At 39.5% G+C, this 27,166-nt stretch overlaps 1 protein-coding gene across 3 annotated transcripts in view; it reads right to left on the bottom strand.

The window, feature by feature from the left end:
• The window catches only part of ctrip (E3 ubiquitin-protein ligase ctrip), a 128,644-nt gene that overhangs the window by 42,944 nt on the left and 58,534 nt on the right, over nt 1–27,166 (bottom strand). For all 3 annotated transcript variants that reach the window (XM_071666340.1, XM_071666342.1, XM_071666341.1), the window contains 8 exons: nt 24,513–24,638; nt 24,171–24,341; nt 23,521–23,733; nt 16,951–17,121; nt 16,587–16,784; nt 11,676–12,165; nt 8,232–8,440; nt 5,743–5,934 (listed from right to left, as the gene is read on the bottom strand). In XM_071666340.1, coding sequence (XP_071522441.1) covers nt 5,743–5,934; nt 8,232–8,440; nt 11,676–12,165; nt 16,587–16,784; nt 16,951–17,121; nt 23,521–23,733; nt 24,171–24,341; nt 24,513–24,638 — 1,770 coding nt within the window. The remainder of the gene's footprint in view (nt 1–5,742; nt 5,935–8,231; nt 8,441–11,675; nt 12,166–16,586; nt 16,785–16,950; nt 17,122–23,520; nt 23,734–24,170; nt 24,342–24,512; nt 24,639–27,166) is intronic.

Here is a 27,166-nt window from a genome sequence, read left to right as displayed (position 1 = left end):
AGAGAAAAATCATTCTGACGGACTAGCTGGGGGAGATGGCAGTTCCATTACAAGCTAAAGTTCATTACATTCTAAATTTTCCCCTAGAGGCAACAAGGAATGTGCAAATTTATCAGTGAACTGTACTCTTATCTCAGTCTAACAATGATAATGTGTTTAGTAGGTCACCCCCATCAAGGCTGTAGGTGTTCTGGGAGTAGGAGAGACTACTGTGAATCAGAAGGAAATAGCTCCAGGGTCACCTTCAGTCCTGTGAATCACCTCTTGGTCAGAAACAATGTGTGAATGAGGTGCAAGCTGCACTTCCCATACTTATGAGGAACAACAGTTTTCAGCTTTTCAACAATGCTGAGGCTTTTCCTGGACCACTTAGCACAAACAACACTGATGGCATTCTAAGCTGCCATGATCTAACACTAAAAGACAAGCCTTTGTACCACAAAAAACTCGGCAATTGCAAAAGAACACAGGTACAGAGTTTGTTTATATGCTGACCAAGCATACATTTATCTAAGACATGTGGGCAATGACCAAACTAGGTCTTGTTCGTCTTGAAATTACTACAGTATTTGAATTATCTACGTAGTAGTACATCATTATAACTAAGTGTATGTGTGTAACAAGAACATTGTATGTCAGTAAAATAAAGAGTGCAATAAGAGGATGCACAATAGACTGTCACACATTCTCCTAATGCCCAACATCCTGGAAAGAGGTTTGGTTCCAATGAACTATTCCGTTACATCCCAAACTTAGTCCAATGGGTCTTCACCTTAGAGAACTAAGTCTGCAATGTAATGGACATCCATGGAAATTTCAGTTATATCTCAAACTTAGTCTGGTGGGGTCCTGAGGGTACATTTGAGGTCAAATTCTGATGCACTGTAGCTTGTCAGATTGGTGGTTTATTGTGACATTCTTAACAGTTATTCAAAATATTGGTTAACACTTTCTTTCAGGTTAAACACATATACTAAGTAAACTTATAATGTGACATCAGGTAGGTAAAAATGCTTACTCATCATGCATTACTCATAATTACATGCTCTTCATGATTTTCTCATGAAACTCACTGACTAATAATCATTTAGATAATCATAAAAATAACAGAAAATGCTTGGTAAATGGAAGAGCTATATAGCATACAAATGCAAGTCATCATTTTGCAGCTTGCTTCAAATCTTTCATTTTATACACTATGTGAAAAATACAGTATAGTTTTTCTTTTTGTTTTCCCCAACAATATTCTACCTAATTGGGCCTTACCTTATATATTCATCAAAGAACGGAGAAAATGGGTGCTAAAGTTTGAACATCTACAAACTGAATGAAAGAATATTAGCAGGCAATGCCATCCTTAATGAGCAACAAGAGCCTAGTAAAAACTTAAACAAATACTCACACATAAAACTGGATATTGAACTAATAATTATCTTAACATTCACAAACATAAGAGAACATGGGTGATACATGAAAGAGCTATCTTGCTAATCAATGCTAGTAATTGTTGAGAGGCTAAACCCCCTTCTTTCAACCTAAGAACATTGTGCATGATACAGTAAATGATAAGTTTCTTATGTCTGTCTTAAACAATTCTCTTAACAGGTTTTTACCTAACTCATGAACTAATCATTACTTAAATATTCACAAAACAATGGAGGAAATGGGTGCTACTGGATGAACATTAAAGTACTGATCAAAAGAATGCAAGCTAACACCATCATCTTTACTAACTGCCAAAAGCCCACGGTAAAACTTAATATTAGAGAATATGCACATTAAAACTTACTATACGTGGCGATGAGGGTATGAGGGATTTTATTTCTTGATTCCTGGATGGAAACATTTTCAAAAATAAGCAAGTCTCATCCACACAACACTTGCTAAGGTGTGTAACCTTTCTTAACCCTTTGACTGTGGAATTAATTTACAGATGGATTCTTGAGGAGTGTGAATTCTCCAGTAATGTAATTAAATGGGATTTGGTCCTTTTTTTACTACCTTTCTAACAAAGTAACTCATACAATTTTCATTTCTGGAATTCAAATTTCATTAAAACATTTAATTACAGGGGAAAACAAAGTAAGAAAAACAAAAATAAAGTATCTAAGGGCTGATACCCACAGAATGGTATAAACTTCAAGTGTAACAAATTTCTTGCTCCTTACACTAATAATAATGAAATAATTGTAAAGGACATGAAAGGAGATCCGAAATGCTGGATCTAAAGGGACATTAAGCAGCCCCATGTTGCCAGCTGAAGAGCACTCGTCAAAAACGCATATAATTATCATAAATCTTTACATTATGATGTATACCATACTCATAGTAAGGAACAAATTGAAAAGGGACAAAAAACTAAAGTGACGTATGTAAATGGATCCCGAGCAGCCTATGTTTCCAACTCATGAGCACTTACCAAAAGACTCGTATACTATCCTTAATTACCTTTATCTATGCATCATGATCAATAAAACACACACACACAGAGCAAAGTGTGATGTCATTACATAAGTATCTTAAATTGAAAACAAGAAAAAGAAGATTAACAATGACTGAACACTGTGAAGGTGGCACAGAGCTGGCATCAGTAGGTGAATGAATCACTGTTTCAGTTGGGATGTCTAAATTGGCACAGGTAGATGGCAGCACCTACTGGATGCTCTCAAAGTCCAATTGACATGAAAATATTTTTCATGCAATATCAGTTTGCAATGGCTGCCTATAGGAAAATATGACAAAATACAAAGTATAACCTTTGGATATATTTTCAACATTAAGGCAGAGTATCAATGAATGATTAGTTATCCTAATTTTCTATTCTTTCTTTGAGTAGCTGTAATGAGAAATAAAACAACAAAGCAAAATCAAGTCCCTGACAGCGTGGCTCTATACAAAATGAAGCTTATCATGTAAATCAGGATAACCGCCAATCATATACTCTACAAATTAAATGTGAAAGGAAAGTTGTGAACAAAATAAATTCTACAACATATGAAGAGTGATCATTATCTTGTGGAGGCTAAGGTGAAGATTTGTATGGGTTTTCAGAAAAGAAGAGTGAATGTTGGGGTGAAGAGGGTGGTGAGAGTAAGTGAGCTTGGGAAGGAGACTTGAGTGAGGAAGTACCAGGAGAGACTGAGTACAGAATGGAAAAAGGTGAGAACAATGGAAGTAAGGGGAGTGGGGGAGGAATGGGATGTATTTAGGGAATCAGTGATGGATTGCGCAAAAGATGCTTGTGGCATGAGAAGAGTGGGAGGTGGGATGATTAGAAAGGGTAGTGAGTGGTGGGATGAAGAAGTAAGATTATTAGTGAAAGAGAAGAGAGAGGCATTTGGACGATTTTTGCAGGGAAAAAATGCAATTGAGTGGGAGATGTATAAAAGAAAGAGACAGGAGGTCAAGAGAAAGGTGCAAGAGGTGAAAAAGAGGGCAAATGAGAGTTGGGGTGAGAGAGTATCATTAAATTTTAAGGAGAATAAAAAGATGTTCTGGAAGGAGGTAAATAAAGTGCGTAAGACAAGGGAGCAAATGGGAACTTCAGTGAAGGGCGCAAATGGGGAGGTGATAACAAGTAGTGGTGATGTGAGAAGGAGATGGAGTGAGCATTTTGAAGGTTTGTTGAATGTGTTTGATGATAGAGTGGCAGATATAGGGTGTTTTGGTCGAGGTGGTGTGCAAAGTGAGAGGGTTAGGGAAAATGATTTGGTAAACAGAGAAGAGGTAGTAAAAGCTTTGCGGAAGATGAAAGCCGGCAAGGCAGCAGGTTTGGATGGTATTGCAGTGGAATCTATTAAAAAAGGGGGTGACTGTATTATTGACTGGTTGGTAAGGTTATTTAATGTATGTATGACTCATGGTGAGGTGCCTGAGGATTGGCGGAATGCGTGCATAGTGCCATTGTACAAAGGCAAAGGGGATAAGAGTGAGTGCTCAAATTACAGAGGTATAAGTTTGTTGAGTATTCCTGGTAAATTATATGGGAGGGTATTGATTGAGAGGGTGAAGGCAGGTACAGAGCATCAGATTGGGGAAGAGCAGTGTGGTTTCAGAAGTGGTAGAGGATGTGTGGATCAGGTGTTTGCTTTGAAGAATGTATGTGAGAAATACTTAGAAAAGCAAATGGATCTGTATGTAGCATTTATGGATCTGGAGAAGGCATATGATAGAGTTGATAGAGATGCTCTGTGGAAGGTATTAAGAATATATGGTGTGGGAGGCAAGTTGTTAGAAGCAGTGAAAAGTTTTTATCGAGAATGTAAGGCATGTGTACGTGTAGGAAGAGAGGAAAGTGATTGGTTCTCAGTGAATGTAGGTTTGCGGCAGGGGTGTGTGATGTCTCCATGGTTGTTTAATTTGTTTATGGATGGGGTTGTTAGGGAGGTAAATGCAAGAGTCTTGGAAAGAGGGGCAAGTATGAAGTCTGTTGGGGATGAGAGAGCTTGGGAAGTGAGTCAGTTGTTGTTCGCTGATGATACAGCGCTGGTGGCTGATTCATGTGAGAAACTGCAGAAGCTGGTGACGGAGTTTGGTAAAGTGTGTGGAAGAAGAAAGTTAAGAGTAAATGTGAATAAGAGCAAGGTTATTAGGTACAGTAGGGTTGAGGGTCAAGTCAATTGGGAGGTGAGTTTGAATGGAGAAAAACTGGAGGAAGTGAAGTGTTTTAGATATCTGGGAGTGGATCTGTCAGCGGATGGAACCATGGAAGCGGAAGTGGATCATAGGGTGGGGGAGGGGGCGAAAATTTTGGGAGCCTTGAAAAATGTGTGGAGGTCGAGAACATTATCTCGGAAAGCAAAAATGGGTATGTTTGAAGGAATAGTGGTTCCAACAATGTTGTATGGTTGCGAGGCGTGGGCTATGGATAGAGTTGTGCGCAGGAGGATGGAGGTGCTGGAAATGAGATGTTTGAGGACAGTGTGTGGTGTGAGGTGGTTTGATCGAGTAAGTAACGTAAGGGTAAGAGAGATGTGTGGAAATAAAAAGAGCATGGTTGGGAGAGCAGAAGAGGGTGTTTTGAAATGGTTTTGGGCACATGGAGAGAATGAGTGAGGAAAGATTGACCAAGAGGATATATGTGTCGGAGGTGGAGGGAACGAGGAGAAGAGGGAGACCAAATTGGAGGTGGAAAGATGGAGTGAAAAGGATTTTGTGTGATTGGGGCCTGAACATGCAGGAGGGTGAAAGGAGGGCAAGGAATAGAGTGAATTGGAGCGATGTGGTATACAGGGGTTGACGTGCTGTCAGTGGATTGAATCAAGGCATGTGAAGCGTCCGGGGTAAACCATGGAAAGCTGTGTAGGTATGTATATTTGCGTGTGTGGACGTGTGTATGTACATGTGTATGGGGGGGTTGGGCCATTTCTTTCGTCTGTTTCCTTGCGCTACCTCGCAACCGCGGGAGACAGCGACGAGGTATAAAAAAAAAAAAAAAAAAAAAAAATAAGAATGTCAAAGAAACTGTGATAATGTTCATAATTTTTTTCCTTCCCTCACATAACTGAAATGATGGCAAGAAATCTGAAGTCTGATGTAGGAAGAGAAGGAATGTACATTTTAGGGTTTACATGGTATGAAGATAATGGAATGAATTTATTAATGCCTTAACCAGCTTTAGGGTACTTCTCTGAATCTAGAGTAATATAATCTATGCCAGGAGTTTTGAGACTAAATGTTTGACAAAATAATTCTTCTCATAATTCTAAAGGAAAAGAAGAAAAACAGATTATTCTACCTTACCTCTTGCTCTAACTGCTGAATGGCTGCTATAAGTCTATTTAATACACTAAGGGCAGGATGTGAGGCTCCTTGCAATTCTGTGGTGAAGTAATCTTGATTGAGTCGCCTTGCTTGTTCTCTTACCCATGCCCGAACCACTTCCTTACTACTGCTGCTTCCACTGCTGCTAACATTGTTACTAGCTAATTTGTCCTGCAATACCACAAGATAAAAAAAGATCTTTTTGATATTATCAGTATTTGATTCTCTATCTCATCAAGACAAAAGGGAAAAATAGGATTCAAATTACTATTCAGCACTTTTTAAGTAGTTCACTACATCACTGTAGTATAGCAAAACTATGTACACCATCATACTTAACATTTATGATGCCTTGTCATTAATAATCAAACATAAAAAATCAACCCCGCAAAAACTATTGGTATACTTAGAAATTCCAATAAATCTCATGGTTTTATTAGTGCTATTCCAGTTAATCCTTACAAACACTCTTGCCATTCAACCCATACTATGAAAGAAATTCTCAAAAGACTTCATCAAAATCCACTAAACCCTTAAATGCAAACAGAGAAAGAAAGCTGCAATCAATTGTGTAAAATAAAAAAATGATAAAATAAGCAAAGTTCACTAAAAACATGTCTATTTATGGTCACATTATTTTTTCCATACTAGATCGCCATTTCCCATGCTAGCAACAGAAACAGATGAAGCAAGGTCACATCCGCTTATGTCCATTCACTGGCTGTCAAATGTAATGCACCAAAACCACAGACCCCTTTTAACAACTAGGCCCTTCCTTTCCATGGTTTATCCTGGACAGTTTACAGGCTCTGGTTCAGTCCCCTGACAGCACATCGACCTCAGTGTACCACATCATTTCAATTCACTCTATCCAGTGTACATCTTTTACCCTCCTGCATATTCTAGCTCTGAAAGCTCAAAATCTTTCTTACTTCATCCTTCCATCTCCAATTTGGTCTTCCTGTTTTCCTTGTTCCCTCCACTTCTGACACATATATCCTCCATGTCAACCTTTTCTCACTCATTTTCTCTATATGTCTAAACAATTTTCTGACACATATCCTCCATGTCAACCTTTTCTCACTCATTTTCTCCACATGTCCAAACCATTTTAGCACACCCTCTTCTGCTCTCTTAAACATATTCTTTTTATTACCACACATCTCACTTACCCTTCCATTACTTAATCAAACAACCTCACATTATATATTGTCCTCAGACATTTCATTCCCAACACATCAACCCTCCTCCGCACAGCCTTATCTATGGTCAATGACTTGCATCCACATAATATTGATGGGACTAGTATTCCTTCAAACATACCTATTTTTGCCTGACCAGATAACCTTCTCTCTTTCCACACATTCTTCAGTGCTCCCAGAACTTTACCCCCACCTTATGACTCACTTGTGCTTCCATGATTCCATTTGCTGCCTTATCCACTGCTAGCCATTTAAAACACTTCACTTCCTCCAATTTTCCCCCATTTAAACTTACACCCAAACTAACCTGTCCCTATAGCCTCCTAAACTTAATAACTTGACAATTATATCACATTCACTCTCTACTTTCTCCTTTCACACACTCTTCTAAACTCAGTCATCAACTCTGCAGTTTCTCACTCGAATCTGCCACCAGTGCTTTATCATCTGCAAACAACAGCTGACTCACTTCCCAGACTCTCTCATCTTCCAAAAACTGCATATTTATCCCTCTCCCCAAGACTTTTGCATTTACCACCCTTACCATCCTATCCGGATATAAACAAACTGAATCAACAACTAAGGTGACATCACATACCTCTGCAGCAAACCAACATTCACCTGGAACCATTCACTCTCCTCTCTTCCTATTTGTACACAAGCCTTACATTCTTCATAAAAACTTCTCACTGCTTTTAGCAACTTTCCTACCACACCTATTAAGAATCACACACTTCTTGTATTCAACTTTCATTCTAACCTTCATAAGTCTTGAGTGCATTTTCTTACACCCTTTAAAAATAACCCTACAGATCATTCATCAACAGAAAAACCACTCCCTCTTCCACTCTTGTCCTCTCAAAAACCTCAGACTTTACCCTTTGAATATTTCTGAAAGCAATACCCTCATCCTTCAACTTATTTCACATGATGCTACAACTTCCAAGTTTTTTGCATCAAACATACTACTTCTCTCTTTATAATCACATCCTGCTTACAACCACACACAGACCCCAGCCACATTCCCTGAGGCAATACCTTCACTTAGCTCCTTCTTCCTCTTAATGTTTTAAAAAATAAAAATACAAAAAGAAAAGGTTTCCTGCTCAGGCTTCCATCCCCGTAAATTGTATCTTATATTACACAAGACATTTACAAGCGATATTCTTTCTCCTGTATTCACAGGAATTTACTTACTATGGAACACACTAAAAGTCAAAATTGCTGTCAACAAATCTGATGTAATTGAAATTACAAAGAACAAACCTTTCCAGCAGGTGATTCGTGTGAGGGTGTAGAATTGGCAGAATTGCCCCTTCCCCAGCGTGTGGGATTGAAGTTAGCGAGGAAAGATGACTTACTACTGCTACCACCACCAGTACTACTAGTTGAATTATTAGTATTGCTGCCAGCCATCAATTTAGTGCGACTAGCCACTCCTCTCCAAGTATCTCGACTGCTACCTAAGCCTGCATCTGAGAAAATGAAATGTACATCATGTGGGTAAAATTTTCTTTACCATTCCACATATTACATCATAAAGAATTTCTTCACCTCTTCTCAAATACATAAATCTACTAAAAAGCTTAACAAAACACAAATTCAAAATACATGAAGTTCCTGAACATGAACCCTACTTGAAGGAATAAAAGATACTTTTTTGTCTGAGTAACTAAATCACAAAAGATATCTTTGGCTGAGTTACTCACTCTGTATATATGGCGAGTTAGTCCAGCCAGAAGCTGTTTGAAAATGAGGGGGATGAAGATGAGTAGGGGGCAGAGAGGAAGGCAAGGGCAATGGAGGAAGTTGTCAAGAGGGAGAGAGGATGAGATGCAGGGGGAAGGGAGAGGAGGGGATGAACGCAGAGGGAGGAAGGAAAGAGAGGATTATATGGAATGGACAATTAGCAAGAGACTTGAAGGTCCATGACAAGGTTATCTGTGGTAATTCACCCAGAATGAGGTAAAAATGAACATCAAAGCACAGGGAACTGCACCAATTTCCTAAACCTCCAACTCAATGGCCGGCAGGGAAACAGTGAGAAAAATCAGCATGTAGTATGTGGGAAGCATACCCCGGAAATTTAATAAAAAAATTTTTCATACATAATTGCCATTTCCCATGTTAGTGAGGTACCACTAAGAACACATGAAGAAATGTTCTTAATCACTCACATCCAATCTCTACCCATCATATGTAATGGACTAAAACCTGAGCCCTCTATCCACAATAATGCCACACAGACCTTTCCATGGTTTTCTCAGACTGCTTCATATGCCTTGGTTCAGTCCTAACAATCAAAACAAGTGACTGCACTGATGCTGGTTTATGAAAATGAAAACAGATTAGAGCCACTTCAGGATTACTAACTAATAACATATACCATTTGAAGGTAATAATAGTCTGCATTTGCTACATCTGGAGGTAGTTCATTCTAAAGCTCTACCACTTTTGACAACATTGATTTTAGATTTCCTTTCTTTTACCTTCATACATTTATTTCTAGTCACCGAATCTCTGTCTAAAGAGAGAAAATTTCGTATAATACATTTTCAAGATATAATATTCTTAAAACTTTATCAGATTTCCTAAGATTCTGTACTCCTTTACAAAGAGCAATTTTAGGTTTTGAGTCTTTCCTTATAAGGCATTATTTCCATAGGGGATTATTTTTTTTAGTGCTCCTCTTCAAGTCTGTTCTAATTTGAAAGCGCTATGTATGGAGGGTCACATCATTTTACAAGGGGAATTACAAAGACTAAAGTTGGTCTGATATGCGGTTGATGAAATTTAGCTACAGTAAATGTAATTGGAATGGAACAGTGTGAGAGAAAGCTCCAATAGGATTATCATTTAGCAAAAATCAAGCTTCTGGAATCTATTCATGAAAAGGCTTGTGAGTTGACAGTAAATGGATAAAGAAATAACTAGCAACCTCTTCATATCCTACACAAGGCCAAAACGAGAATATGCTTTTCAAGTTTGGTCACCGCAGCCAAAGAAACACAAGAAGCAAACACAGAAGGTCCTGAGGAGGGCAACAAAGATGGTACCAGATGTAATAGATGAGTTACAGGGAAAGTCTAGTGGATTTAAATTTGCCTACCTTAGAAGAGAGAAAAGTGAGGAGTTTTTTCCCAGACAGATGATGTGGAGAGCAAACAGTTCATCTACAGATGTTTTGTTACAGCAACGCTTGGTCATAACATTAAGTTAAGCATGAAACTTGTTAAAAAAGATGTAAGCAAATACTTCTATAGGATAAGTATGGTGAATGAATGGAATAAGACAGCTGAGGGCTTGGTTGATGCAGACATCAAACAGAAATTCAAGAAGCTGTACGATAGTAGAGGCTTTTCAAGTTTGTACAGTACAAATACGTAATGACAAATAGATAACTGCCTGTTTTTTGGCTGATAGTTATGGTCTCACAGAAGGTTGCACAGCTCTTAAGCATTGTCAAATGCATCAGTTCTCACAGTTCATCATGTTGGACATAATTTGATATCCAGTACGTCATTCTTTCCCTTCAATTGTTCGATGATATTATGTCTCCTGACGAAAAATCTAAAAATTTGCACCAGCTCAATGGAAAAGTCTAGAGCATCCTCTTTGTGAGTTTGTAGTTCTTGGCTGTGTTGCACAATGAAAATTAAAGAGAGATGACTACACGACGAATGGCCAATGCAACAGCAATCTCAGACTTAACTGATACTACCAAAACTGAGACACTGCCTTGAAAAATACATGCACCATTGTAAACCTCCCTCAGCAATCTCTTAAGATCAAACCCAAGCAAACTATTGTGTCCCATATTCCAGCCAGAATAGTCAAAGATTAAGTATCTGGCACATGGAAAAGCCTTACTGGCAATTCAGATACTTCATAACATTCAAACATCTTGTGGAAGCACATTACAAACTGTTTTCAGTTCAAACAGACCTATGTCTCATCACACAGGATGGAAAACCATTTGAAACTTCAAATATCTTTGATGGCACTATGTAAGAATGTGTATGTCATGAGCTAAAATAATTCATTTTGAATGTTAGGATAAAAAAAAATTTCAGCCTCTACCCAATCTTTTCTTTTCCAACCCTCAAAATTTACAGTTTTCAAGTTGTTTCAAAAATAATCTAACATTAAAATTTTAAAGATATTCACATAAAAAACAAAAAAAATTACTTCAAAGGTATATTTCATCCATAACTCCATTCTGATAAAGAGTAGTAGTTTCAGAACAAGCACTAAAAAGTGCAGGAAGAAGGCCTGAGCATCAAATGAGCTGCCACTGCACGTTTTATCATTCATTTTATCTACACTGAAAAACTGATTACTGATTATAATTGCTTCATCTTTGCTTACCAACTTCTATTAAGAAAGAACTTCTGCAGGTCATTCAGGTTGTTCATCAAAGTTTAGATCATAATTATGTTTTATCTTTGCATATGAACTTCAATCAAGCAAACACTACCGCACATCATTCAGCAAGGTTTTAACTGAATGATGCATTATGAGTGGAAAATTATAACTAAGCTTCACATAAATTTTGGGTTACTAAATGGAAGAGATAATCTGGAATTTAAGAAAAACATTAAAATGAGTCTAATGCAGGTCACTGTGTACTGTTTGACTAGAAATAAGCAAAAAATAAAATTAAATAATCAATTCTTAAGTATAATTTTATGAATTCTATTATCAACTTACTCTTCATGAAGAATTCACTGAAAGACGATGACGATGATGATGACGATGAATCTTCTTGTCTATTTTTTCTCCAAGTTCCAGTGCGCATACGGGCTGTGCGTTTTCGTTTGAGTACATCATATAGTCTGAGTTGTGATGGACTCTGTAATTTATCATCATCCTGACTTGGAGGTGTTGGCAGAGATGGGGTAGAATCCAAGCAATTGCCATTAAATGGACGGCCTGTCAGCAATGGGCTAGCTGAGCTTGGAGTTCCACCCCGACCGGACCCTAAGGAAAGCTCAGGGCTACTCCATTTAGCTGATGGTGTTCCTAAGGTAGTATCTGGATCACACAACCGCTTTATCTGATGCATCACGCCTTCACGACGAAAGTAAATTGCAAATATCTCGGGTAACTTTGACATAAGGATCTCTGCCATTTGAATAGCTCCCACTATAATTTTCAGGTCATGTGATGATAGCATTGTAGCTAAATGAGATGACACACTCTGGAAAAAAAAAATGAAAGTCATTGAAACAAAAATGCATTAGGTTCAATATTTACACTTACCCTTCGTTTAAGTAGCATTCACACTACAAGAAAATCCAGTTCCTACAGTGGTCTACTCTCAACAAAGCTATTTCTCTTAATTTAGTACAAAAATATCTTATCTTTTCCTTTATTAGTGGGTAAAACATAGCAACATGACACCATTTTAATACTTCCAAAGGTTTTTCATCTATCTTTTATCAACCTTGATTGCTGTTTCCCACACCAGCAAGGTAGCACCAGGAAACAGACAAAGAATGGCCCATCCACTCATATACACAATATACACATAAAGGCCCATACATGCACATACACATACATATATGTATACACATCAACATATGTGTATACATATGATCGAATAAGTAATAATAGGGCGAGAGAGATGTGTGGTAATAAAAAGAGTGTGGATGAGAGAGTAGAAGAGGGTGTTTTGAAATGGTTTGGTCACGCAGAGAGAATGAGTGAGGAGGGATTGACCGGGAGGATGTGTGTGTCAGAGGTGGAGGGAACTGGGAGAGGTGGGAGAACAAATTGGAGGTGGGGAGATGGAGTGAAAAAGATTTTGAGTGATCGGGGCCTGAACATGCAGGAGGGTGAAAGGCGGGCAAGGAATAGAGTGAATTGGATCGATGTGGTATACCAGGGTTGACGTGCTGTCAATGGATTGGACCAGGGCATGTGAAGCGTCTGGGGTAAACCATGGAAAGTTCTGTGGGGCCTAGATGTGGAGAGGGAGCTGTGGTTTCGGTGCATTATTACATGACAGCTAGAGACTCAGTGTGAACGAATGTGGCCTTTGTTGTCTTTTCCTAGCGCTACCTCGCACACATGAGGGGGGGAGGGGGTTGTTATTTCATGTGTGGCGGGGTGGCGATGGGAATGAATAAAGGCAGACAGTATGAATTATGTACATGTGTATACATTTATATGTCTGTGTGTGTATATATATGGATACGTTGAGAGGTATAGGTATGTATATTTGTGTGTGTGTGGACGTGTATGTATATACATGTGTATGTGGGTGGGTTGGGCCATTCTTTCGTCTGTTTCCTTGCGCTACCTCGCTAACGCGGGAGACAGCGACAAAGTAAATAATAAATAATCAACATATACACATACAGACATGCACATAGATACACTTGTAAATATTCATACTTGCTTGCCCTCTTCCATTCCTGGCACTACCCCACCCCAGAGGAACAGCATCGCTACCCCCTGCTTCAGTGAGGCAGTGCCAAGGAAACACACAAAAAAGGACACACTCATTCATACTGTCTCTGGCTGTCAGGTGTAATGCACAAATACCACAGCTCCCTATCCACATCCAGGCCCCACAGACCTTTCCATAGTTTACCCAATGTTTCACATGCCCTGGTTCAGTCCACTGACAGCACAGTGACTTACAAAGTATATGCTAAAATCAATTTCTATCTTACATAACTTGGAAAAGTTTAACGCATCTTGACACCAGGGAAGAAGGTCTGGATGGAAGGAGAACTGAGGGTGGGAGCAATACAGGCTAGAATAGTGGCTAGGTCCCTTAACAAAATAATGAACGGTAGAGGTGTAAGCATAGAAAAGAAGATCAGATTAAGGGATAACATGGTCCTCCTGACCCTGACCTATATGGCCAAAACATACACATGGGATGAGTCACAGAGGTTTAGAATAAGGCTGTGGAAATGAGCTATTTGAGAGGAGCATATGATATGAGCAGATGGAATGAAGAAAGTAATGAGGGAGTGTATGAGACATTTGGTAAGGCAGGGAATGCACAGGCAATGAACTGTGGAGACAAGAGAGAGTGAAACATGATACATTGAGGTGGTTTGGGCTTGTAGAAAAAATGCAAAACAGGAAGTTTAAAAGGAGAGTGTATGATAGTACAATTAATGAGGTTGGTGTGAAAAGAAGACCAATTGTGACATGCAGAAATAGAGTGGAAGAGCAATGGAGAGATATAAATGTGGGAAGAATGCATAGAATGGTGTATACAAGGGAGGCATGTAAGGACAGAGATAAGTGGAGGGACTTTTGCCATGGCCACCCCTTGATGGGAATTCCTATAGAGGAAACAGGTATCAAACATAGAGATACACAATCTGCAAAAAAAAAAAAAAAAAAAAATGTTCCTCTTCCTATTTCTCAACACATTTTCAACAAAAATATTTACAGTCATCTTTCATATCCTCTCATCATCTCAACACTCACCATAAATAAAATATCTATTTTCATCTATTCATTTTGCTTTGCCGCTGTCTCCCGCATTAGTGAGGTAGCGCAAGGAAACAGACGAAAGAATGGCCCAACCAACCCACATACACATGTATATACATACACGTCCACACACGCAAATATATATACCTATACATCTCAACGTATACATATATATACACACACAGACATATACATATATACACATGTACATAATTCATACTATCTGTCTTTATTCATTCCCATCGCCACCTCGCCACACATGAAATAACAACCCCCTTCCCCCTCATGTGTGCGAGGTAGCGCTAGGAAAAGACAACAAAGGCCACATTCGTTCACACTGAGTCTCTAGCTGTCATGTAATAATGCACTGAAACCACAGTTCACTTTCCATATCCAGGCCCCACAGAACTTTCGATGCTTTACCCAAGACGCTTCACATGCCCTGGTTCAATCCAGTGACAGCACATCGACCCCGGTATACCACATCGTTCCAATTCACTCAATTCCTTGCACGCCTTTCACCCTCCTGTATGTTCAGGCCCCGATCACTCAAAATCTTTTTCACTCCATCTTTCCACCTCCAATTTGGTCTCCCACTTCTCCTCATTCCCTCCACCTCTGACACATATATCCTCTTGGTCAATCTTTCCTCACTCATTCTCTCCATGTGCCCAAACCATTTCAAAACACCCTCTTCTGCTCTCTCAACCACACTCTTTTTATCACCACACATCTCTCTTACCCTTACATTACTTACTCGATCAAACCACCTCACACCACATATTGTCCTCAAACATCTCATTTCCAGCACATCCACCCTACTGCGCACAACTCTATCCATAGCCCACGCCTCGCAACCATACAACATTGTTGGAACCACTATTCCTTCAAACATACCCATTTTTGCTTTCCGAGATAATGTTCTCGACTTCCACACATTCTTTAAGGCTCCCAGAATTTTCGACCCCTCTCCCACCCTATGATTCACTTCCGCTTCCATGGTTCCATCCGCAGCCAAATCCACTCCCAGATATCTAAAACACTTTACTTCCTCCAGTTTTTCTCCATTCAAACTTACCCCCAATTGACTTGACCCTCAACCCTACTGTACCTAATAACCTTGCTCTTATTCACATTTACTCTCTACTTTCTTCTTTCACACCCTTTACCAAACTCCGTCACCAGCTTCTGCAGTTTCTCACATGAATCAGCCACCAGCGCTGTATCATCAGCGAACAACAACTGACTCACTTCCCAAGCTCTCTCATCCACAACAGACTGCATACTTGCCCCTCTTTCCAAAACTCTTGCATTCACATCCCTAACAACCCCATCCATAAACAAATTAAACAACCATGGAGACATCACACACCCCTGCCGCAAACCTACATTCACTGAGAACCAATCACTTTCCTTTCTTCCTACACGTACACATGCCTTACATCCTCGATAAAAACTTTTAACTGCTTCTAACAACTTGCCTTCCACACCATATTTTCTTAATACCTTCCACAGAGCATCTCTATCAACTATCATATGCCTTCTCCAGATCCATAAATGCTACATACAAATCCATTTGCTTTTCTAAGTATTTCTCACATACATTCCTCAAAGCAAACACCTGATCCACACATCCTCTACCACTTCTGAAACCACACTGCTCTTCCCCAATCTGTTGCTCTGTACATGCCTTTACCCTCTCAATCAACACCCTCCCATATAATTTACCAGGAATACTCAACAAACTTATACCTCTGTAATTTGAGCACTCACCTTTGTCCCCTTTGCCTTTGTACAATGGCACTATGCAAGCATTCCGCTACTCCTCAGGCACCTCACCATGAATCATACATACATTAAATAACCTTACCAACCAGTCAACAATACAGTCACCCCCTATTTTAATAAATTCCACTGCAATACCATCCAAACCCACTGCCTTGCCGGCTTTCATCTTCCACAAAGCTTTTACTACCTCTTCTCTGTTTACCAAATCATTTTCCCAAACCCTCTCACTTTGCACACCACCTCGACCAAAACACCCTATATCTGCCACTCTATCATCAAACACATTCAACAAACCTTCAAAATACTCACTCCACCTCCACCTTTATAAAATAAATACCTAAAAAAAATATTACAAAAATCATAAGTACCCACCTGGCTTTTCAAAACCTGTTGCAAAAGTTCAGGACTGGAGAAATGTACCATCCTTAATAGTGCTCGTAAACATTTGTATCGCACAGCAGGTCCAGCAGAAGAACTATAAACTTCATACAACAAACTAAAGAGGGAGCGGATGAGATTGGATGCCAACTCTGAGTCTTCACGCAGGCACTTAGCTCTGGCATCTGTGGCCTATGGAATACAAACATGTCACTACAGTACAAAATGTAATAAGACATCAAAAAATCAAAATGTATTGAGATTTATCCAATAATCAAAATGTAATGAAATTCATGAAGAAAATCAAGAGTTTAGCAAAGTTAACTAATAAATGTACAGAAAGGTATGGATAACTAACCTGTGTAGTCGTAAGCACTGTTCCGGCTAAGCCTATTGGCATGATGCGTCTTTGAACACACCGCATCGTGCCAGAGTTGTCGTTGATTTGCTGCATTGAGTGAAAATCTATGGTGTAGGCATGGCCTTGAATACACAGGCTTATTTCATCCTCTCCTGACTGGTGAGAATGCTAAACAAAAGAAAAAATAATGTACCTGAGGCTTACAATATTTCATCCTATTCCATATACACATTAAGGGATACAGGACAGCCATAAGATCATCTATCCATGAACAAGAGACTGATCAAAACTGCCCTTAAACAATTTGAGATGGTACTAAATATTGTAACCAAATATATCTAGTCGGACATCAGTAGGAGAGAGTATGCTTTGCAAGTTTACTAAGAAATCAAACCAAGTGTCCACTATTAAATGTAAAACCAATGAAAACTCTCCAAGGTAAACCCCTTAAAGGCATGATGTCAAGTGACATGATCTAATATGTGCAAGAGATACCAAAAGAAGAAATTCTAGTTAACTGCAAGATCTAGACCTCTGACCTCTTAACAATTAAATTCAATAAGTACCATACCTCTATCATCACTCCATTCCCAATTCAAGTGTACAAAGCCTCTGCAACCTCTACCAACTTCCACACTCTTCCTCTTCTTCAACTAATGTTTTTCCATACTTAACACCTTTATTGTATTCTTCAACTACTTCACTTCATAAAAGTACCTACATACTTACAAGTACATATAAGATTTTGCCATCATACAAGGCTACCTCCAAAAGATGTGACACCAGTTTAAAATTTCCATCATTCTTTTCTACAATGCATAACACACTGATGTAAATCTTGGGTTACTCAGGAACTGCTATCAGCCATCTGTTTAGTCTTCTTTTAAAGGTTTCTCCAACTACTTGATTTTTATTAATCTTGCAATACATAAAAAAAAGAGGGGGGGGGGGACTATTGTTTCAGCTAGGCTTCAATACATTCTCGTTTAGTATAATTCTTTTTAATGTATGTATGGATCATGGTGAGGTGCCAGAGGATTGACAGAATGCACATTCACTACCAAAGTATAAAAGCATGAGGGAAAAAGGTGAGTGCATGAACTACAGAAATACAAGTTTGTTGCGTGTACCTGGTACATTGTATGGAAGAGTGCTGATTGAGAGGATGGTGGCATGCATAGATTGGGGGGGAACAATGTGGATTCAAGTGTGTGCATCAGATGTTTTCTTTAAAGAATGTGGATGAAAAATACTTAAAAAACAGAAGGATTTGTATGTGTCATATGTGCTTAGCATATGTGTCAGTAGGAAGAGAGGAAGGTGAGTGGTTTCAGGTGAAAGTGACTCAGTGACAGGGATGTGATGAAACCTTGGCTGTTTGTGTATGGATGGGGTGGTGAGGAAGGTGAATGCAAGGGTCCTGGATAGAGAGGCAGATATGCAGTCTGTTAGGAGGGCCCTCAGAGGTGATCCACGTGTTGTGTGCTGGTAACACAGCACTGATGACCAATTCAAGTGAGAAACTACAGAAATTGGAAGGAGTGTGTGTGAATGGAAAAAGTTGAGAGCATCTGTGATTAAAAACAATATTCTTAGATTTAGCAGTGCAAAGAGACAAGTTAGATGAAGTGTGAGTTTGAATGGAGAAAACTTGAAGCAAGTGAAGAGTTACGCATAACTGGGAATGGACATAGCAGCAAATGGAATCATAGAAGCCGAGTGCAGAGGAATGTGTGGAAAGAGATCACAATCTGGGAGGGCAAAAATGGGTACATTTGTAAGCAAAGTAGTCCTGACAGTACTGCATGAAAGTTAAACAAAGGCCATAGATTAGAATATATGAAAGAGGGTTAATGTGTTGGTAATAAAATGTATGAAGAGAGTATGTGGCGTGTGGAAAGTTGACCTTGTTAGTAATACTAGGGTAAGATAAAGATGTAGTAATGAGAAGTGCATGGTTGAGAGAACTGAAGAGGGTGTGGACATATGGAGAGAATGAGAGAGGAGAGGCTGACAAAGAGGTTTTGTGTGTCAAAAGTGGAGGCAACAATTAGAAGAGGGAGATCAAAATGAAGATGGAAGGAAAGAGAGAATAAGACTTTCAGTGCTTAGGGCCTTACCATGCACAGGATAGGGTAAATTGGAGTGATGTGGTATACAGGAAGCAACATGCTCTCAATGAACTTAACCAGAGCATACAAAGCAGCTGGAAGAAAGCATGGAAAGGTCTTGTATGCCTGGTTATGGATAGGGGGCTGTGGTTCTTGTACATTACACATGACAGTTAAAGGATAACATGTCTGCAAATGGGGCCTTTTCTTTGCCTGTTCCTAAAACTAACTTGCTAAAGTAGAAACGTGCATTTCCCACATCCACAAAGTAATGCCAGGAACAGAAATAAATGGCCCCACTAATTCATAACCACACTAGCTGTAATGCATACTACACTAAGCCAAAGCCCATAACAAGCGCCACATATTTCCGTGGTTTCCCGATTGTTTCATATGCCCTAGTTCAGCCCACTGACAAAAAGTCATTCCCTGTACATCACATTGCTTCAATTCACTCTATCCCATGCACAACATTCACCCTCACACTCAATCTCTTGCATACCTCCCACCCTCCTGCATATTCCAGCCTCAAATCTTCAAGCATCCTTCCACCTCCTCCTTTTCCTAGTTTCCTGAACTTCTGGCATGTATACACTCTTAGTTATAAATTCCTCACTCATATAGTCCCTAGAGGAGGGTGAGCAGCAGGGTTAACTGCAGAGTGGCTGCTGCAAACAGGGTTCAAACCTAGATGGCCCATGGATGGGTCATGGTCAGTAACATTAACCTCTATACCATGGAGGTCCACAAAGGCATGTCTCACTGTATCAAATCACGTCAAATAAAAGTGCTATCAGTGTTAAATATGCAAAGAAATCCAGGAAAACCTTGGAATTGCTGAATACATGAAAGTGAGTGAACGTAATGAACATGGGGAGAGTTGCCTGCACCTCATACAATGCCTATTCTGACCAAAATGTGATTCTGGTGACTCCAGGTAGAACTATTTCCTTCACATTCAGAGTAGTCTTTGCTATTCCCTGATCATCTACAGCCTCAAAGGATTAGGGAAAGTTTCCACAAAACTTTTTATTATCTATGTATTTTGGAAAAATTCAGGACCTAACAACATTTGGCTTCTAAAGGACCACCAGTTCCCATACCTAGTCCATTAGAATAGGGATTTATCTTACTACACTGAACCATGTAGAAGAGACCTGACCCAATAGGACACCTGCAATTGCAATATCACATGGTAGTTTTAATGCAAAAAATATACAAGGCTTGGAGTCAAATTTAGCAACAATGGAACAATCATTTCAATATAAACAGAGCAATGAATATTTAAAAGAACCAAAATATATAATTTTGTGCAAACAGTTTTAAGTTTTTAAGACATCTTTTTCACTCTAAAAAGTGCTGAATAACAAATATATTTAGAACCTTGCATATTCCACAAAATCACTGAATCAACAGAGTAAACTATATTTTTCATGTATTTCTTCCAGCAATTCTCTTCAGTAGGTCGTTAGATCTGTAGTCATTCAAAACTTGGGAAAAAAGGGATGATGGGTGGTAGAGATGAAACTGCTAGTAAGCACTGATGGAGATGGAACATCTAGCCAGTGTGGGAACTTACCAGTTGAAATGATATTCAGTAAATAATATGGTTGCAAGGCGTGGGCTGTGGATAGAGTTGTGCGCAGGAGGGTGGATGTGCTGGAAATGAAATGTTTGAGGACAATATGTGGTGTGAGGTGGTTTGATCGAGTAAGTAATGTAAGGGTAAGAGAGATGTGTGGAAATAAAAAGAGCATGGTTGAGAGAGCAGAAGAGGGTGTTTTGAAATGGTTTGGGCACATGGAGAGAATGAGTGAGGAAAGATTGACCAAGAGGATATATGTGTCGGAGGTGGAGGGAATGAGAAGTGGAAGACCAAATTGGAGGTGGAAAGATGGAGTGAAAAAGATTTTGAGTGATCGGGGCCTGAACATGCAGGAGGGTGAAAGGCAGGCAAGGAATAGAGTGAATTGGATCGATGTGGTATACAGGGGTTGACGTGCTGCCAATGGATTGAATCAGGGCATGTGAAGCGTCTGGGGTAAACCATGGAAAGTTCTGTGGGGCCTGGATGTGGAATGGGAGCTGTGGTTTCAGGCATTATTGCATGACAGCTAGAGACTGAGTGTGAACGAATGGGGCCTTTGTTGTCTTTTCCTAGCGCTACCTCGCACACATGAGGGGGGAGGGGGATGTTATTCCATGTGTGGCGAGGTGGCGATGGGAATGAATACAGGCAGACAGTGTGAATTGTGTGCATGTGTATATATGTATGTGTCTGTGTGTGCATATATATGTGTACATTGAGATGTATGGGTATGTATATTTGCGTGTGTGGACGTGTATTTATATACATGTGTATGGGGGCGGGTTGGGCCATTTCTTTTGTCTGTTTCCTTGCACTACCTCGCAAACACAGGAGACAGCGACAAAGCAAAATAACAAAAAATAATAATATGGCAAACTATATTTCACAAATCTTTTCACAGTTTTCTTCAGTAGGTTCCTACCTAACTGAAAACAAATTAAACTAATAATCAAATTAAACGAATAATCAATTCTAAAAATAATACATAACATTAAAAAATTCATTTGTAGAGAGCCAGTTCCTCCAAAACCATGCAATTTTACTGAAAGACCCCTATGATTCAAAGTGTTAAACAACCACAGTGACATCACACAACCTTGACAGAGACTCATCACCAAGAACCACTCACCAATAGGAATGGCACTGGCTTCAATGCTATTCCTAATCATATTAGACTCAGAAAAGATGCAAGAGACAATATAGTTAGGTTTTCTGCAGATGACACAAGAGTAGGCAAACCAGCAGGAAATGATGAAGACCACGAAAAATTACAAAAAGACCTTGTAACCAACTATTATGTTTATCCAAATGGACAGGAAAGAATCTACTGGAATTCAATAATGATAAATGCAAACATATGTCATGGAACAATTAACAATATATTAACACTGCAAACACTGCACTTGAGTTGACCTCTGCCAGTGGACTATTAAGGGTGAGGCACTAAAGGCTAAGAAAGCGGCACTGGATTTCACTAGTCATGAAGAGGGCATAAGCAATAACATTTTAAACCTAATGTCTCCAAAGCAAGGAAGACGCTGAATTATCAAATACGTAATAATTACCAGGAACATACTTGAAAGATCCCAAACTTAAACATATGAATGTCCAGCTAAAAAGATGGAATGATTAATCAATACAGTAAAAATCAGGCACGAAGTAACTTGAGAAAAACTTTAAAGATTAGACTCATGGCTAAAGTCAATTCCTAAAAAGCCTCATAAGCCTTGAACTGATAATTACTCTTAAGGGGTAGCAACAGAGAAAGCATTATCATCCAACATGCAAGACATGCAGTGAGTGCCACGCACTAATCCTGCCTTTTTAGCAAATTTTGTTTTAGGTACTCATAGATGCTACGTACCCCTCTCCCATCCTACCCATACACATGCCTTACTCTTCTAGTAAAAACTTCTCGAGACCTCTCTGTCAACCCTACTAAACACTTCCTCTGGATCTATAAATGCCACATACAATACAGTCTTTTTCCCAGGTATTTATCACACAAATCCATCAAAGCAAACACCTTGGTTCAAACATCCCCAACTTTTCTGAAGCCACAACGTTCTTTCCCTAATCAGGTGTTCTGTACATTTCAACATCCTTTCAATCACCACTCTTCCATACATCTTACAAGGATTGCTTAACATACTTGCACCTCTATAATTTAAGCAGTCACCTTTGTCCTAATTGCCCTTATATAATGGAACTATACATGCATTCTGCCAGTCCTCAGACACCTTACCTTGGGCTGTACAAACATTGGATAGCCTGGATAACCATTAAACAACATTGCCACCCCCTTTCTTGAGAAACTCGACTATAATCCCATCCACTCCTGTAATACCTGGAAATATAGTAAAAAGGCACCAAACGAAAATATATGAATCCCAATAAGGAAGCTAGAATGCTTACTTAATGCAATAATAGGAGAAACAAGAAATTTACATGGAGTGACTACAGAAACATTCAAAAGAAGACTAAAGGCTTGGATGAAGAAAATACTGGATGAGCCTATAATAGACAATTAAGCCAAGGAAGTAGCTGCCAAAAGACAACAGCATTATACAACAAGCACGATATATGATGAAAGGAGGAGTGGACATCAGGAGAAACAGCAACACCCGACAAACAAGTTATGCGTTAAGCACTATACACTAGCCCTGCCATTACGGCAAAATCTCATTGTATACTCGTAGGTTGGTACTTTGCCTCACTTCATTTTAAAAAATGATTTTTCACTACCTCTTCTCCTTTTAAGAAGCCATTCGCCAGGACTCTCTCAATCCACATATCACTTCATCCCAACCACATCACATCTGCCACCACATCATTTAACAGAATGATATTAATGATTACAATGTTTACCTCAATACTTCTTGAATCACTTGTAGAGTAGCTCTGCCAAGTTGCTCTGTCATCTTGCCATTGCCACATGACTGTATCCTGAGTACAACCAGATGGTCGCTGCAAGGCCCCATCAATAAAAAAGATGCCATCGGAGGGAAGCATTGGCATCAACTCTCCAATCAAACATGTAATCTCATACAATTCTTGAGGACTACGAGAAACTAACTCCACCTGAAGATTGGTGTCAAAAAGTTTGTTACCCTCTTTGAGATTTAAAATAAAATCATTTACTACATATAGTTAACAATACACAAGTGCAGATTATGAACTTGCACATTAAAAAAGCCATGAGTTTCAAGTCATTACAGTGATATTATTACTATTACTACTGACATTACTATGATCATTTTACATCCAAAGAATCCCTTTTATGCAGCTCCTGCAGTTTTAAGGCTGCACTTCATATAGGAGTATGGAAATGAAAAACTCCTTTTAAGCAAGACTGCACTACTTTCCAACCACTTAAGATGACAGCCCAGAAAAAGGTGACCTCTTGCTTATGATGTTACCACTTAAAGGGGTAATCCAGTAACACCTGATGAGTCTTTAACAGTCAAATTATATAAGGAACTTTAAAAACACTGATAACAGTTATGTTCCATTCTTACCTGTTCCCCAGGAGGTTCTGTAGAGTTAGTCAGGAGATAACAGAGTGTATGTGCAATATTGTTTTTGAGAAGTTGCACAGCCAATTCAGGACAATTGCTGCACATCAATGATAACATACGTATGACCATGATGAATGTTCCACTGTTCAATACAGGAGGGGACATGACCAACTGCAGAGAAAGATAATCAATTGTGAGTGAACATGCCGTTTTTCTACTTGGTTAAATGATCATTCTTATCTTATTCATAACTGCCTCTGTACCTTCATTCATGCAAGCTTTGAAAACAAACTAAAATAATACTGAGACCTATCTAATATTTTGCAATATTTGATGGCATACCAGCTGCTGGATGTTGGAAAGAAGGCCATGACCAGCTATTTCTTGAAGGCGGTTCGGATCGTTCTGGAAACAATCCACCAACCTACTATATGCCAAACAAACACTCTCCACACATTTCTTGTCTCCCTGTGGATACAAAATAAGATCTTATCAAATACCCTCTATGATGGCAATTATGAAAAAAGTCACTTTCAATATCTACATTTTGAAGCAGCAAATTTCAACAATGCAATCAAAGCACTCCAAAGAGAGTGACAGCATATTCCAAATCCTCCTTTCTGATATATAAACATTACACATGGAATGAGAAAGGTGGGAGGTGGGCAGATTAGAAAGAGTAGTGAGTGGTAGGATGAAGAGGTAAAATTGTTAGTGAAAGAGAAAAGAGGCACGTTTGGATGATAATTGCAAGGAAGAAGTGTAAATGATTGGGAGATGTATAAGGGAAAGCGGCAGGAGGTCTGGAGGAAGGTGCAAGGATAGAAATAGAGGGCGAATCATTAAACTTTGAGGAGGATAACAAGATGTTTTGGAAGGAGGTAAATAACATGCATAAGACAAGAGAACCAATGGAAACACTGGTGAGAGGGGCAAGGGGGGAAGTGATAAAAGGTAGTGATAAAGTGAGGAGGAGGAATGAGAATTTTGAAGGTTTGTTAAAGGTGTCTGATGATAAAGAAGCAGATGTAGGATGCTTTGGTCGGGGTGGTGTGCGAATTAAGAGAGTAAGGGGAGTGGTTTGCTTAAGAGAGAAGAGGTAGTGAAAGCTTTGTGGAAGATAAAATCTGGCAAGGCGGTAGGTTTGGATAGTATTACGGTTGAATTTACCAAGAAAAGGGGTGACTGTGTTCTTGAGTGGTTGGTAAGGATATTCAATGTATGTGTGGATCATGAAGTGCCTCAGAATTGGCAGAATGCATGTATAATGACACTGTACATAAGCAAAGGGGATAAAGGTGAGTGTTCAAACAACAGAGAAATAAGTTTGTTGAGTATTCCTGGAAAATTGTATGGGAGGAAACTGATTGAGTGAGTGAAGGGGTGTGCAGAGCATCAGATTGGGGAGAAGCAGTGCGGTTTTAGAAGTGGTAAAGGATGTGTGGATCAAATGTTTACTTTGAAGAATATACGTGAGAAATCCTTAGAATAACAGATGGATTTGTATTTAGCTTTTATGGATCTGGAGAAAGCATATGATATGGCTGACAGAAATGCTTTGTGGAAGGTCTTAAGGGTATATGGTGTAGGAAGTTAGCCGCTAGAAGCAGTGAGAAGTTTTATCAAGGGTGTAAGGCATGTGTACAAGTAGGAAGAGAGGAGAGTGCTTGATTCCCACTGAAGGTCAGTCTGTAGCAGGGGTGTGTGATGTCCTCATGCTTAATTTGTTTTTGGATGGCATTAGTTAGGGAGGTAAATGCTAGACTTTTGGAGAGAGGGGTGAATATGCAGTCTGTTGGGGATGAGAGGGCCTGAGAAGCGAGTTAATTGTTTTTTGCCAATGATACAGCACTAATGGCTGATTCAAGCAAGAAACTACAGAAGTTGGTGACTGAGTTTAGAAGTGTGTGAGAAAGGAGAAAGTTGGGAGTAAATGTGAATAAGATCAAGGTTATTAGGTTCAGCAGAATTGAGGGATGTATGTTTGAGTGGAGAAAAATTGGAGGAAGTGAAGTGCTTTAGATATCTGGGAGAGGACTTGGCAGCAAATGGAACCATGGAGGGGGAAGTGAGTCACAGGGTGGGGGAGGGAGTGAAGGTTCTAAGAGTGATGAAGAATGTGTCGAGAGAGAGTGTTACCTCAGAGCTAAAATGGGTATGTTTGAGGGAATAGCAGTTCCAACAATACCATATGGTTGCATGGCATGGGCTCTTGATACGGTTGTAAGGAGGAGGGTGAATGTATTGGATATGAAATGTTTTTTTTTTTCCCCCGCTGTCTCCTGCGTTTGCGAGGTAGCGCAAGGAAACAGACGAAAGAAATGGCCCAACCCACCCCCATACACATGTATATACATACGTCCACACACGCAAATATACATACCTACACAGCTTTCCATGGTTTACCCCAGACGCTTCACATGCCCTGATTCAATCCACTGACAGCACGTCAACCTCGGTATACCACATCGATCCAATTCACTCTATTCCTTGCCCTCCTTTCACCCTCCTGCATGTTCAGGCCCCGATCACACAAAACCTTTTTCACTCCATCTTTCCACCTCCAATTTGGTCTCCCACTTCTCCTCGTTCCCTCCACCTCCGACACATATATCCTCTTGGTCAATCTTTCCTCACTCATTCTCTCCATGTGCCCAAACCATTTCAAAACACCCTCTTCTGCTCTCTCAACCACGCTCTCTTTATTTCCACACATCTCTCTTACCCTTACGTTACTCACTCGATCAAACCACCTCACACCACACATTGTCCTCAAACATCTCATTTCCAGCACATCCATCCTCCTGCGCACAACTCTATCCATAGCCCACACCTTGCAACCATGCAACATTGTTGGAACCACTATTCCTTCAAACATACCCATTTTTGCTTTCCGAGATAATGTTCTCGACTTCCACACATGAAATGTATGAGGACAGTATTTTATGAGAGGTGGTTTGATTAAGTAAATAATGAAAGGGTAAGAGAGATGTGTG

Source organism: Panulirus ornatus, chromosome 11, assembly GCF_036320965.1.
Source record: "Panulirus ornatus isolate Po-2019 chromosome 11, ASM3632096v1, whole genome shotgun sequence".
In the NCBI taxonomy this organism is placed as follows: domain Eukaryota; kingdom Metazoa; phylum Arthropoda; class Malacostraca; order Decapoda; family Palinuridae; genus Panulirus; species Panulirus ornatus.
Note: the sequence above shows the minus strand (reverse complement) of the source record. Positions and strands in the feature narration are given on the sequence as shown.